The sequence below is a fragment of the Camelus dromedarius genome, chromosome 7 (assembly GCF_036321535.1).
Source record: "Camelus dromedarius isolate mCamDro1 chromosome 7, mCamDro1.pat, whole genome shotgun sequence".
NCBI lineage: Eukaryota > Metazoa > Chordata > Mammalia > Artiodactyla > Camelidae > Camelus > Camelus dromedarius.
In genome coordinates this window covers 12,290,949-12,306,933 of record NC_087442.1, presented here as the reverse complement: position 1 = coordinate 12,306,933, position 15,985 = coordinate 12,290,949, and the positions used below count along the sequence as shown (strand labels likewise).

At 41.7% G+C, this 15,985-nt stretch overlaps 1 protein-coding gene across 3 annotated transcripts in view; it reads right to left on the bottom strand.

Moving 5' to 3' along the window:
* DENND2A (DENN domain containing 2A) overlaps window positions 1-15,985 on the bottom strand; it is an 87,687-nt gene that overhangs the window by 58,606 nt on the left and 13,096 nt on the right. For 2 of the 3 annotated variants that reach the window (XM_064487297.1, XM_010983197.3), the window contains exons 2-3: window positions 6,514-6,615; window positions 1,770-2,936 (exon numbers count right to left, since the gene is read on the bottom strand). In XM_064487297.1, coding sequence (XP_064343367.1) covers window positions 1,770-2,936; window positions 6,514-6,587 — 1,241 coding nt within the window. In that variant the 5' untranslated portion in view covers window positions 6,588-6,615. The remainder of the gene's footprint in view (window positions 1-1,769; window positions 2,937-6,513; window positions 6,616-15,985) is intronic. The other variant, XM_064487298.1, reaches the window with a different exon arrangement.

Below are 15,985 nucleotides of genomic sequence, written 5' to 3'. Positions count from 1 at the left end.
CCATGGTGAGTAGGAGAATGAAAGATCGAATCTATATTTCTAGAAGACTCCTCTGGCTGCTGAGGAGAAAAATCCTGGGGGTGGGGGGTGGGTACAAAATGACTAAGATGGTAGCAGTGGAGGAGAGAGAGTCAGATTTAAGAAAATGTTTAAGACTAGAGCCAAAGGACTTGCTGATGAATTAGATTGGGGGTATATGAAAAAGAGAAATCAGAAATGACTCCTAGGTTTTTGGCCTAAGCAAAATACAGGATGACACCATTTAATAAAACAGCAACTATTTTGAGAGGGGACCATTCATTAGTGGGGGCCTGTATTGATCATTTAGGTGTGGACATATTAAGTCCAAGTTATTAGATAACCAAATGGAGACCCAAGCAGGATATGACTATACAAACCTGAGGCTGGGAGAGAGTCAGGGCCAGAGATATATTGGGAATCATAAGCATGTGACTGACATTTAAAACCATGGGACTGGGTGAGATCATTTAGGGAGTTAGTGTAGAAGCAAGAGAGGTGACCTGATCCTGGTTGGGGTGTGGAAGGGTTGAGGGAGGATGTTATTCTGACATGTGGAGGGAAAGGAAAATGGAACTGAGCAGGAGCAGCCAGTGAAGTATGACAATCAGGAAAGCAGTGGTTTAGAAGCCAAGTGAACACAGTGTTTCAAGATGGTGCAAGTCAAGTTGTTCCTCAAATGCTAAGAGAGGTCAATCGAGAAAAGAACAAAGAATACAAAAAAAAAAAAAAAAAAGAAAAAAGAAAAAAACAAAGAACTGGCAATTGGATTTAGCAAGATGGAGGTCGCAGGTGGAACTGGACAAGAGCAGTTCCGGAATAAGTGGCCAAAGCCCAACTACAGTGAGTCAAGATAAAATCAGGAGGTGAAGAAGCGCTGACAGTAGGTACAGACAACTGCTTTGAGAAGTTTTTCTCAGTAGCTGGCTTCCAGATTAGTAGGTTAGCATGTTACAGAAATAGACTAGAAGTTCGGTTTCAAAACAGAAAAGAAATTGTTTCCAAAGCACAGATTTTAACTTCAAGCATTCACATGTTTTATTATCTAAGGTATTAATATTATAAAATACTTACTGGTGGGGGGAAGGCATAGCTCAGTGGTAGAGTGTGTGCTTAGCATGCAAGGAGGTCTTGGGTTCAATCCCCAGTACTTCCATCAAAAAAAGATAAATAAACCTGGTTACCTCCCCACCCCCCCAAAAAAGAAAATAAAGAAAAAAGTACTTATTATGTGAGTGTCTGTATGTATAAGTGAAAAAACTGAGGCCTCAAGAGGTTAAGTAACTTGTTCAAAGTCACACAGATGGACCACGCTAGGGCCAGGGTAGACTAGGCAGTGTGTTTCTACAGCCCATATCAAGAAAAAACAGGAAAGGAAGAGCCAGGAAAGACTGAGCACCACGCACTAGTTGGGGATGGTAGTAGCAGCATGAGCGTCAATTAGCACCAATTTGCAGATTGCCAGTAATACAAGTTTTCATCTAACTCTTGGTTACTGTCTGAATTACAAGTACTTAAATCCAAAGGGTAATTTTTCAAAGCAAATACTCTTTTTTGAGGACAAGGAACAAACACGAAACATATGTTATCAGTTATCACATTTTCAGGTTTAATCAATGGACTATCTTAAGCTACGAACAGCCTCGACTAACTATAAGATCCATCAGTTTAATAAAATAAATAATGAGGCTGAGAACAGACAGCTGCGATTCGGCATAAAGGACTCCAGCAGAGAGTCACCAGTCACCTACCTGTGGTCAGCACTGGGTTTCGGTCTCCCGTTCCACAGTCTTCTGTTCACAGAGGAAGGCGGGGGAGAAGAGGGCAGGGGCGGGGGAGGTAGAGAGGGCAGAGGAGGCAGGTCCCTTTTATCCTTCCTGAAGCTGATGCCTGGGTTCCCATCCTTGTCCCCCTCTCCATCATGTTTGAAAGTTCTCCGGGGTTTGGGCAGAGGGTTAATGAAGGGTTTAAGGGAGGAGTTTTCTGAGCCCCTGTACACACTCTCCAGGCCCTGGTCGCAGGGCCTTCCACACGAGCCTTTCCTTTCCTCTGCAGCCTCAGGGGCGGATTCCCTGGCTTCCAGGTCCAAGTGGTGGGACCTGAATTCTGAGCCACTCCCGCCTCCACGGTTCTCAGGAAGGATGGGCACCTCCTCGGCCTTGTCTGGCAGGCAGTGTGGGGAGTAACAGGTGCCTGGTAACTGGGGATCCAACCCTGCAGAGCCATCCTTCAGCGCCTGCTCAAGTTTCTTGACCTGCTTCAGCACAGAGAGGCTATCATTCTGAAAGCGCTGTTTGCCCAGCCTCGGCTCTCGGCCTCTACCCACGCTAGGAGCCAGCTCCCGGGCTGGCTGGCTTAGGTCTTGCTTCCGCTCTGCATCCTGTGCCCCGACTTTCACTATCCCTGTATTCCTCTCATTCTCTTTACTCTCTGTTTCCTGCCTTGTTCCATTCTGAGCCTCTGTGACCCGAGTCCTCGCACCATCACCACATCTCCTCTCCATCTGTACACAGGACGGCAGGTAATCCTCTTGCCCGTCTGCTTTCCTGCCAGGAGCAGGAGTGGGCAACTCCTTTTTCCCTTCCCATTCTGATATCTTGTCCTTTATGCTGAGGGACTTGTGCCGGGCCCCGCCTCGGGCAAGAGGGCAGGGGTTCTGAACACCATCGAGCTGCCTCTTGCCGGCCCTGCTGGCTCCTTTAGCACTGAGATCTGAAGCTGGGTCGCTGATGATCATATCTGAGCTGAACATGTTCTGCTGAAGACAGTCCACTCGTGACTCTAGCATCGGGTTATTGAGGCTCTCCAGCGGGCTCCTCTGGAAGGGTGAATCCTGATCAGTCTCTAGCAAAGGAATGGAGGACTCAAATTGCTGCCCTGGAGGGTCTTCCCCAGCCTTTGGACCTTCCACCTTGACCCTGAGCAGGAAAGACAAACACTGGGTGAGGGATTCTTGGTTATTGTTCTTGCCTAATCATACAGATTTGCTAGAATTTATATATAAATGTTATATACTAGTGGCAAGTCACAAACATTGAAACCACCATTAAAAAAATCACTTTTATGTTTTTCTTGGGAAGACAGCATGGTGGAACGAAAAGAGCTATTGGGTTGTGGAGTCCAAAAAACTTGGGTTTAAGTCCTAATTCAACCACTGACCAGCTGTGTGACCTTGAGTAAGTTTCTTAACTTCTCTAAACGTTAGTTTTCTCATGTCTGAAATGAGAATAATAATAATAATAGATAGATAACAGGGTGGCTGTAAACATTTAAAAAGCCTGCCCATGTAAAGCGTCTAGTGTGTTGTAAGTATACAACAAATGGTAGTGATCACTATTATTAGCTTTTTCCTCTGACGGAAATAGGAGAGGTTCATGAGATAGAAGATTATATAGTCTAAGATTCCTCTTTTTCTATTATCAACACATGGTCCTTTGGAGTGACTAAAAATTAAAACGCCATAGGTCACGAAGTTTTTGTTAATTCTGGGCTTGATAAGTCGTCCTGATTTGAGTGGGCAAAGCCACAATGATTGGCTGCATTCAAATTAAACCTCCCTTAGAATGTGAGCCTTACTGGACTGGTCTCTCCATGAGAACAGGGATTGTTTTGTTTTGTTTTGTTTTGAATTTTGGCCTGTTTTGGCTACTGTTGCATCCCAGCACCCAGAACAACAACCGGCAGAGTAGGTGGTCAATAAATATTTTTTGCATGAATGAGTAGTAAACAAGCATGGCCTAGAACTGCACTATCCAGTATAGCAGCCACTAGCCACATGTGGCTGTTTAAACTGAAATCAAATTGAATTAAAGCTTCAGTTCTTCAGTTCTTCATCCGCACTAGCCACATGTCAAGTCGTCAGAAGTCACACGTGGCTAACAGTTACTGTAGTAGATGGAGCAGAAGAACATTTCCATTATTACAGAAAGTTCTGACCTAGCATGTCCCTGTGGGGATACAGGCCTCCAAAATGTGACTTGAAGAGATTAGTTAGTGACATGAAGATGTTAAAAATTATTTTGAAAGGAAAACAAAAGGATATTTTAAGCTATTATAATGAGGATGGGAGGATCTGTGTTTTGAAATGCAAAGCATTCTTCCACCAGCAAAGGTCATGACAGCACAGTGAATTTAGATATGCCAAGATTAGCAAGCACACATGGGCCGACTTCATGATGCACACTTCCTGAATACATAGATCTGACTATTTAGGAATTCAGAAACTCCAGTTAAGGTTCACATGAGAGACGAACAATTAGCAATTTCATGCATCCTATTAGTATTTAGTTTTCTACTCCAAAGACTAATGGTTGTTTATGTAAAGACTCCCAGGCCTGGGATATTAGCATGTAAATTATGTTGCTGTTCTCAGTTGCTCAGCATAAATTAGGAAATTGTGAAACTGCAAACAAATTTTCGTATGTTTCATATGGCTATCAAAGCAGAATTCCTTATTTAAATAAACAATTAGCATTTATAACAGAGTGCCTACAAAAAGGAAACACATTTTTTAATTGTTCTGTCACCACAGAGGACATTTGCATGAATTCAGATTTTAGTCAGAAACAGCAGCAGAATCAGTTTGTTATATTATTGAGAATTCAAAAGGCAGAAATTAAAGTCCTTGCTCTCACGATGCTAGAGGCAAGGGGAAGAGACAGGACAGACACATAAAAACACAATTTGGTGTTCATGCTTAGTGACAATTGATGATATAATATATAATCATTAATACCATATGTACTGTCAAACAATATTGACAGTAGATAAATACATGGCTTTAGAGTCAGAAGAACTTGGGTTTGGACCTTGGCTCCATTTTTTTTTCTCCTTAAAATAAGAACCCCATCTCCCCTCTCTAGACTGGAACTTAACTGGTGCAGAGTCCAAATTTATCTTGTTTGCTGTGCCCAATACATAGCAGGTAGTCACAAATAAAATGAATGATGATCCAGCAATCCCACTCCTGGGCATACATCTGGAGGGAACTCTAATTTGAAAAGATACATGCACCCCAGTGTTCACAGCAGCACTGTTTACAATAGTCAAGACATGGAAACAACCTAAAAGTCTATTGACAGATGACTGGATAAAGAAGTTGTGATATATTTATACAATGGAATACTACTCAGCCATAAAAAAGAATAAAATAATGCCATTTTCAGCAACATAGATGGACCTGGAGAAGTAATTCTAAGTGAAGTAAGCCAGAAAGAGAAAGAAAAATACCATATGATATCACTTATACGTGGAATCTAAAAAAAAAAAAAAGATGAACAAACTTATTTACAAAACAGAAAGAGACTCACAGACATAGAAAACAAACTTACGGTTGCTTGGGGGGAGGGGGTGGGAAGGGATAAATTGAGAGTTTGAGATTTGCAGATACTAAGTACTATATATAACATATATAAACAACAAGTTTATACTGTATAGCACAGGAAACCATATTCAATATCTTGTAGTAACTTATGGTTAAAAAGAATATGAAAACAAATATATGTATGTTCCTATATGACTGAAGTATTGTGCTGTACACCAGAAATTGACACATAATAAATTGACTATATTTCAATAAAATATATTTTTAAAAATTAAATAAAATCCATCCAAGGTGGAAACTTGACTTTAAATAAATAAATAAATAAATAAATAAATAAATAAATAAATAAGTGAAGGGATGAGTTCATATGTGCCCAGAATACAGCACACATTATAAATCTTGGTATCAATAAATGGTAACTCATGTTACTGTAATGATTATAGTTATTGTCTAAGATCCCAAACATCTGGAGTGACTTCACAACCACTGAGGTCCCATCTGAAAACTGAAGAAGGAAAAAGGCTGGCTTCCTGGAAAACCATGCTGGATTAGAAATCTCAAGTAAGGGTGGCAAGGATGATGAGATCAGGGGCAGAGTCCCTTCTCTACACGGTTGCTGCACCCAAGAATTTCTCGAGTTCTCCTTTCCAGGATTGTATGGCCCCAGAAGGGGCTCTGGACTGGGACGCGTAGTTGTGAACAGCTAAGCGAGTGCCAACTCTGCTGCCGAACGTGAGAGGGTATCAGACGAAAGGGCTCCATTTGGGGAGAGAACAGCCCTGCTAATACAAGATGGGTAAAGCTGGCCATGTGGACAGATGCAGCTGCAAAGATTTAGGGCTCAAGGACAGCTCAAATACTTGTGCATCCCAGTCGTTAGAAAAATAAACCCTGGACTGGAAAGCATACATGAGGACGGGGCTGAAGTGGAAAGGGATTCTCCTCTCAGTACGCTGGGCACCAGTCAGACCTTCCCTTGGCCTCTCTGGTCCAGGCTGATAACTGAGCACAGTGCATGGAGATGACTGACGGAGGCTCATCACAACGACTCGGAAAAGAACGCCCCCTTAGTCCAGGGAGGGGGATTCGTGAGGAGGGAAAGGCAGTAGGGAAAGGAAGGAGACTGAGAATCTGGGCCAACTTCCGCACTCTCAGGGGAGAAAAGTTCTTACTTGTCAGCCAATCTGTAGCCCAGGTTTTCAGTCTGGCTGTGGCTGCCCTTGGCCGGCCTGCACACTGTCATCATGTCAGCACCAAGAGGAGCTCCAAGCCGCCTGGGAAAACAGGGATGCACACTCAGTGAGCCATGGCAGCAAATCTAGAGCCCACGCCCCAAATTATTTATCCCTGATGGAGTCCACCCAGCAGTGGGTGACGGGGAGGTACCATTTAGAATCCCTGGCCCAGGAAAGGTGGGGCAAGGGAAAAGAATCCTGAGGCCCACCCAGATTCAGACCCCATGCCAACTCTTCTTGTGTGTGTGTGTGTGTGTGTGTGTGTATCTTTTAGATAAGGTAACCGAAAGTTTTAAACATATAATCTGAGAAAGTAAAACGTAAATACCAGCATGACCTGACACTTCTTCAAGGTTTTCTAAGAACCTGTGATGAGTTAACATGCCCCAAAGAAGGCAGGAGCTGTTACTTTATTTGAAACAAGAAATAAACCACCTGCTAAAGCAGAAATACCTACACAGAGGTGCTCTTCTGCTGCCCCTGACCCCTGATGGTGGGCATAAACCCACACTGTCCTTGGCTTCGAAGCCCTGCACAGAGATCCTCCCCTAGTGGCTCCAAACCCTGGAGGAAGAAATGCCTAGCCACTAGGTCATCTCTCTGGTCTAAAGAAAACTCAGAGATGGCCCCAGCAAACTCAGGAATCCCACTGAACATCTCAAACCTGAAAGATGCTAAGGACCTTGTGGATACCAAAGCAGGAGCTTCAGCAGAGAAGTAGCACTTTTATAATACTCCAGTGCCTGATGTCCAAATGAACTGAAGTAGCTGATGAAAATGTACTATTTCAGTACAAGTCTCTACAGAACTCTGTCTCTCAACGTGAGGACAAATGGACACTGCTCAGGTGGAGGAAGCTAGGAAGATGAGACCCACTGGAAAACATCAACAGGATGCGCAGCACAATTTTTCTGTAAAGCATGAACACCGCACGACGGGTCCCTCATGGTGGAGAGGAGGTGAAGCCTTGATCAGAGGTTCAGAGAGCACTGAGACCCTGGAGACTCCCTTGTCTTTTTCATGGAATCTCCCAGGAATCTTCCTTCCAACTCCTTCTCAAGTTTCCGAGATTCCTATCCCTTTTCCCAGGATAATTAACTTGCCAGGTGATGGGGTGGCTGCCCAAGGCCCTGGCCTTAGGCATCCCCTCCCCACAGGAAATCAAAGGGCTGGGCTTTAAGACATGCACATGACTAATGGGAACAAGGAGAGGAAAGCCAGAGGGAGAAGGATAAAAAGAAAAGAAGAGTGAACATGGGCAATAAGTTAAGAAGAGGGAGGGCAGGAAATGGTGAGCTGAGAAACCATCCAGAGAAACTGTGTTTGGGGAGGAGGACAGAGCTGGGGCCTGCCCATGGAACTCAGCTGTCCCCTTACCCAGTGATGCGGCACCCTGCATTTTGGAACATGTCTGTGTTGAAAGCAAGCCCAATTCTTTAAAGAAGCCAGGCTCCAGGCTTCTCCCCTCCTGCTAGGGAGGAGAGCCCTGAAAGGCCTTTCAGGGACAGGAAGGAAATCACTGCTCTTCTCACAATGCTCTGCAAACTTCTGGAGCCTCGCCATTTGGCTGGGCTGACAGACACTGCTCCTCTGTCCTGTTTCTGGCAGAAGGCCCCATCAGACTCAGGGATAACAGCCACTCCCCACTGGCCCCTACACGTCCGCACTGTGTCTCCACACAGACCAAGCCTATGGTGATGCAGCCTTGTTCCACGCGAGCAGCAATTCTCTCCGCCCACCCTCTTCTTTCAAGCTCACATCCTGTTACAGGCACAACGAGCAGGTGCCAGGCCCTGTGCAGGATGCTCCAGAGATTCAAAGATGAGCACGACATGCTGTCTGCCTCCAGAGAGAGCACCAGGACTGTGCCTGGGTCATGATCAGCCACATAACTCGCTCTTCTCCCTGAGGGAAGTTTCCCTATGCTTCCCAGGAAGCCACAGCTTTTCCAAAAAGCACAAAGCCCACTGTGTCTAATGCACAGAGAACCATGTATGATCTCTGAGGTTAAAGATCCCGAAAAGCTCTTAAACAACATAGTGCTTAAGTGAACTCGATTCCCACCAGGCAGTAATAACTCCCAGCCCAAAAACCGCAGTGTCTAGAGAAATAGCTAATGCCATAGTCTGAGAAGCAAGTACAAGTGGGCACCAGGGGTGGCACTAAGAGGGGCACGGAGTCCCCTGCACACTCAGCAATCAGCCCACCAGCATTTCTGAATTCACAGAAGAATGGAAGATGCTGCTCCTACAAGACTCTGACCCTTCCCTCTTTGTCTCTGATGTTTAAATGTCATTAATTAGGTGAGAAGCCTAGCCTAATTTCCCAGGTGGCATTACTCTGTGAGCACTGAAATCACCATGATAAACTTCTCTATCACTTTGCAGGTCTGGGGTTCCAAGGTGGAGCTGCTTCCCAAAGTGTGATCCACTGAAGATCTGTTCCAGTCCAACTGGGAACCTTGTGAGACATGTAGATTCCTGGGCACCCTTTCAATATACCAACACCAACTGTCTCAGGGCTGGCCTGGAATCTGCACTTAAATATAGCAAATCAATGGCCTCAGATGATTTTTACACAACCCAAGGTTTCTTATTTCTTCCTAGGCAATTTGGCCTCGCCATCCAAACAGACTGGCCTGCAGGAGGTATTATGAATGCATGACGAGTAATAACACATTTTCCCACTCAACTGCTTGCCACAAAAATAGAACTTCCCATTCACCAGATGAGCTTAATTAGTACTAATAATTTTAATTAGAATTAAAATGTCATGCAAAATTTTAAAGCTAGCTGATGGGAACAAGAAAGTTCATATGTTTTCTGCACATTCGAACATTTCCGTAAGTTTTTTTTAAACTGTCTTACAAATTAAAGAAGATATTTTTAAAACACCAACATCTACAGCTGATTATGTTTATCAGCCTAGTGCATAACTGAATCCTGTTTTTCTCCTTGCTAAGCTAAATACTGTAAAATCTGTTCTTGACTCAAAAGTTCTCTTTGGGCATCAATGTCAAGTTGACTGGAGGGCTCAGGTGAAGTTAAGAAGTGGTGGGAGAATCTTCTCAGCTTTTAATCTGTCAGGAGCTCTCTTCTAAGGTCTCAACTTGTTAACTCCTAATTACTTCTCTGAATTACCTTTAATTTTTCGAAACACGGAAAGAGATCATAGTGAGATGCTTCTGGCCAGTCTCAAAAGCCCACAGAAAATGTAATTGCTCCAGACTGACATTACCAGGCCAAAATGCTGTATTATTTTGTAACTCCTTTAAGTTTACTCACTAAGGCTTAAAATTCCAGCCTAGTCTCCTAAAACAGTATTTTTTAAGGGGCTTGGAGTACTAAATGTGAGATCATTAATTTAAAAACAAGTACCTCCCCCCAAAAGGGTCATGATTTTAAAACAGATATAAAGTGTCTTCCCACAAGTAGGAAGGAGGCAGTTGACGGATATCAGATCTTTTCCTGAGAGCAGTTCTTACAGGAGAGCCTGAGGGCACCTGAAGGAGGGAGGGGAGCAGCCAGCTGTGTGCAGAGAAGCAAGGAGCTCCCAGCAGGGAGATGGTAACGCCTTTAGAATCCCGACCACGCCTGGCTGCCTGCTCTCTTTCCTCCACTGCCATTTGGGGAACCAGCAAAGGCAGTCTGGAAACACCATCTGGTGCCAGTGTAGTCTTCATTGCCAGGAGCCCAGTGAGACAGCTACTCATGGTCTGATATCTGGCCTCTCGGAGTGCTCTCCTTATAATAGCACATTGTTCATATTTTGTTCTGGGCATAAATTAATTACTCATTTATGATATTTAAAAATTACACAGGATGCCAAAGAATCTTCACCAACAGCAATACTCTTACTATTAGCTCTACTAGGGTTTTTATGTTGGGAATAGGGGAGATGATATATGGTCTACAGAAATTTTGCTATCAAAGTCACCTACAAAAAGAAGTTTGGTTAGTACTGGTTTAGAGACCGCTAGAAAAAAAAAAATCTGGACATGTTTAAGCCAGGAGAGGGGGAGTGATTTCTCTCAAATCTTAAGACAAAAACAGCAATTTAAATAAAAAATGAAATCTGGAAATGTCCATCAACTGATGGATAGATAAACAAAATGTGGTCTAACCATACAGTAGAATGTTACACAGCCATAAAAAGGAATGAAGGACTGCTACATGCTATGGCATGGATGAACTCTGAGAACACACTAAGTGAAAAAAGCCAGATACAGAAGTATACAAAACGTTTCTTTTCGGGATGATAGAAATGTTCTGGAATTAGACAGTGATGACAGATGCACAATATAGTGAATATACTACAAGTCACTGAATTGTGCACTTTTAAATGGTGAATTTTATGTGAATTATATCTCAACTGAAAATATAGCATAAGCATATTCAGTGAAAAAATAAGAAATTTGGGAAAGGAAGGAGGTGGAGTGAGAAATAAAGTATACAAACTATAATTTTCCAGTGCCCTTGAGTGCTCTAAGGTTAGTGTGATAGTTTTGAAATACAGGTAAATATATATTATACATAACTTGATTCATAAAATTGTCAGACTTGAAATACTGAATGAAAAATACAGCTTAATCAAATTATTACATACTAATAAAATTAAATTTAAATGGTTTTTACTTGTGCTGCAAATAAAGCTACAAGCTTTCCAATTTTAATGATTCTAATAACTTAGTTTTATCAGCTTATAAAGAGCAGGCAACAAAATTGAGAAGAAACCATAACAATTACAGTAGAATATAAAGTTATTTTCTAAGCTGAGCATTCTTCTTATTAAGCATACCCAAAAGGTGTTTGTTTTCAGAAAATACACTGAGAAGGAAAAAAAAAACCAAACACACAATCACATAATACAATAAGTGTCCAACTGCTTAGAAAAGCTCATCCCTGAACATCTTGATGCTTCACTTTCATTATCTTCAATAAAAATAGTCTTAAAAATTAAAATGGGCTGCTCTAGTTCTTTACATAACAGCTTTTTTTTTGGGGGGGGTGAGTATTTTCACAAACAATTTTTTCACATTTGTTAGAAGATGAAGGATTCTGAAGCAGGAGAGGAGCAGCAGAAGCCAAAGCCAATGTGTTGCCTCAGAACCACACGCAGGGGGCCATATTTGGCAAAATCATAGCCTGCACTCCTGAACCAAATGCTTAAACCGGGCCTGCGCAAAGACACTGCACACCACGATCAGACACCAGGTCCTCAGGGTACCACACCAGGCAAAGCCTGTGGCAGCGCCAGGGTAGTGACTTTTCTGCTAACAAACAACTCCCATTTCTAGGAGTTCTGCTTTAAGCCCAGAAGTTTTCCATCAAATGAGTGTGCAAGAAATGTTTTTGAATGAACAGACACACCAATTTTCTTATACTCAACATGTCCATCAACAGATAAACAAAATGTGGTCCAGCCACACAATGGAATATTATTCAGCTATTTAAAAAAATGGACTATTACATGCTACAATATGGATGAACCTCAAAAATAAACCAAGTGAAAAAAGCCAGACACTAAAGGAATATTGTATGATTCCATTAACATGAAATGTGCAGAACAGGCAAGTCCACAGAGATGGAAAGTTAGGTTAGTGTTGCCAGGGGCTGTGTGAGGGGGAGTGGGGAGTGACTGCTGACAGGTATGGATTTTTTGGCGGGAGGAAAGTGATGAAAATATTCTAAAATTAGATAGTGGTAATGGCTGCACAAAACAGTTAATATGCTAAAAACACTTAATTGCATACTTTAAAAGGGTGAATTTTATGGTATGTGAATTATATCTCAATAAAGCTGTTATTTTTTTTTAAAAAAATCAGCTGGGACAGTGAGGAGTCCTGGCTCCACCCCAGACTGAGTGAATCAGACTGCCAGAAAAGGGCCCAGGAACCTGCATTCATAAGCTCCCCAGGGAATTCACAGGCTTAGAGTTGAACCCTGGAGTTTTTTTCCTGTCACTAGTACTGTCAGTCAGCCACAGATCTACTCTCCTTGGCACTCTCCTGAGCAAGGCCGTCTTTACTCCAGTGGGTCTGTTCGCTCCTATTTTTCAGAGCATCTCTGAAATCTGATGGTGGTGTCATCAGCACACAGTGAGTTGCTCCTGTCCCTCAAGCCCAGCTGTAAATACTCTAAGATGCTGTTTCACAGATCCTTCCTACATAGGCTTCAATATCAAGGCTCATAGTCACTCTAAAGAAAGCCTCGAGACCAAGAGCATAATCTGAGTAATTTTAAGACTTTCTATGGGTATGAATACCCAGTTACTGACAATAATATTTTCTTTGAACAACTTGATCAGTATTTTCTTAACCTACACCTGCCAGTTTGTCTGACAAATGAAGCCACTGGGAATTTGTGGTCAGAGCAGCCTGAGATTGCAGACTAGACCACACTTTGTGATGCTCCTGGGGCCAGAGGTAGCTAAAGATTTTTATTGTTCTCACTTTCATAAACCCAGGATTTTTTCACATCTGCAGAACATTCTTACACATAGTATTTGGCCACCTTCATAGGATGGAAACACATTTTTCACTTGACAATATTTGCAAATCATGTGTTTCCCCTCACTCACTTGCATGTGGAAGTACTTCCATATGTTGCCTTTGGGTTCACCATTTTGTGGAGGATAAAAAGCAAAAATGTACAATTAGGTGGCCAATTTGCATGTGAACACTAAACTACAGTGTGTATGAGGGTTTAGTTGTGTCGACATTCTCCAGTTATAGCTTGATAACTACTAGTGTCACCTCTCTGGAAAAAGTAATGAGTTTGCCCCATAAGTCATTAAGAGTATGAGTTATGAAGTTTATGAAATAAGTTAAAACTGCCAAAATATGGTTTAAAAATCTGAATTCAGGTAAACATATTTTCTTCTAAGGAAAAAAGTACACTTCCTTTAGTTTCTTTTAGGTATTGCAAGTCATCAAACTGGGAGGAGTCAGATTCTAATTTATTTCAACTCCCAAATATTTCAAGTTGCACTTCCTTCTCTCTGTCCTTGGCTAGACCAGAAACCATTTCTTATTTTTAACTTCCGCAGAAGTCCATATCAATATTCCTACCATTTTTCTGATGAGAAAATCAAGCTGAGGGAAGTTAAATTACTCGTTTAAGTTCACGTAACTCTTAAGTGGTAGCACCAGGAATGAGTCTATGTTTTGAGTCCAAGTCTGGTGCTCCTTACACAAATCACTGTGGCCTCAGAGTATTTATCTTATCCGGATGAGAACTAGACTCTAGCTCACCATTTTGAGCCTCTGTCTTGTTCAAATCTTCAAAATCAGCAATTGCTTTATCCTTCTAAACAGTGCTGAATTTCGTGAACACTTGCCAACTGAGAGAGCCGGGAAGGAGAGTGAAGGTTTTTTGGTGAGTATCTCTTTTTACGGTTCTGTGATTATACACTTCTCTACTTTGGGAATCTATCCTAAGGAATAATTCCAAATATGGAAAAAATGTATGCACAGATGTTCACAGCTATACTATTTATAGTACTGAAAATCACAAATGACTCAAATGTCAAGCAATATAATGGGGATATAAACTATAATATAGCTATCCAACGAAATATAGCAAATTAAATTACGTTTAAGGTGACTACAATTCTATAGAGACAGAACACAGATTAGCGGTTACCTAGGTCGGAAGTGGGGGGGGATGAGGAGTGACTGCTAACGAGGATAGGGTTTCTTTTTGGAGGGATGAAAATGTTCTAAAATTGATTGTGGTGATGGTTGCACAGCTCTGTGAATATACTAAAAACCATTAAACTGTACACTCTAAATGGGTGAATTGTACTGTATGTGAAATATATCTCAATAAAGCCGTTGTTTTTAAAAAGTTAATTAAAAAGTTAAGCTGAAAAAAACTATTATTAAATGGAAAAAATGTTCATGTTGTAATGTTAGCCAAAAGAAACAGAATCCAAAAGCTTGCATCCAATATGAACAGCACATGTTTTCAAATGGGGGAGGGGAAGAAAGGAATCTATTCCTATTCAACATCATATACATAATAAAATGACTGGAAGTAAATGGAACAAATGATTAACAGTAGCTGTCACTGGGTAAGAAACTTGGAATGATTTTTTTTTCTGTTCTACTTATCTATATTTTCAACAACAAAAAAAGAGTTCCAATTTTTTGTAATAAGCATGTATTATTATTAATATTACAAATAACATAGGGAAAGTATAAACACTCCTCTTGTCTGTGGGCTTCTGGGTCTGCCCTGTGGCGCCCCCAGCAGGCCCCTCTGTTACCTGGCAGCCACAACCATAGCGGCAGGGCAGCCGGCTCAGCTGAGCCCATAACTCCACTACCTGTTTTGCTTTGCCACAGTTATCACCTGAACGGAAGGGTGGGATACTTCATTCTCATAATTGCTATTCCTTTAGTAATCACCAAGACTTGGATCCTGGTCTCCAGTATCCACTTCTCAGTACGGATGTTTCAATGGGTTCAAAGAGAGTTTATATGGGGACCTATGGCTAAATAAATAGTCATGTAATTCATTCTTCCAACTAATAATTCTGTCTGCTTCACACAGGAAACAGAGTGAAGCTGGGAGAAATGTAAAATAAGTAATTTACTTGCCCTCTGAGAGTTTTCATTCTCATACAGGAAGTAAGATGCACATGAGGATACTGTATTATATACTTGAAAGTTGCTAAGAGGGTAGATCTTAAATGTTTTCACCACGCAAATAAAAAAAAAAGTTAACTGTGTGAGCTGATGGATGTGTTAAGTAATCATACGTGGTAATCATGTCACAATATACATGTATATCAAATCTCAAGTTGTACACCTTAAACTTACACAATGTTACGTGTCAGTTATATCTCAATAAAGCTGAGGAAAAGGAGATGCAGACAAATGTCTCTAATACAAAACACAATATGATAAGCAAAACAGGTGACAGCAGATTCCTTTGTGGATCTGGGCTTAAAGGGTGGGCTGTGCTTCCTTTGGGGTGGGTGGATGGGTAAAACGCATAGATGTTTGCATAACCCTAAAACAGCTAAATGCTTAAGGAAGCGCAAGCCCCTGAAGGAAAAGCAGCACTGATTCTGTAAGTAATTATGACTGATTCGCTGGGTCTCCTTGCAGGAGTCAATCAACAACACAAACTACGGCAGAATCTGAACACAACTTGTGGAGACTTCTCAAAGCTTTTCTCAAGTTGTTACCAGCAGCATGAAGACCTTGAATTTTTTTTATTTCAAAATAATTTCGAGTTTACAGAATAGTTGCGAGAACAGTACAGAAACTCACATATTCTTTATCTAAATTCACCAAGTTTTAACTTGATTAATTAATTCTCTCTCAATTAAAAACTGTTCTAAAATTGACTTGCCCAAGATCGCAGGATTTAAGTAGCAGAATAGGGAATCCTATTCGTCT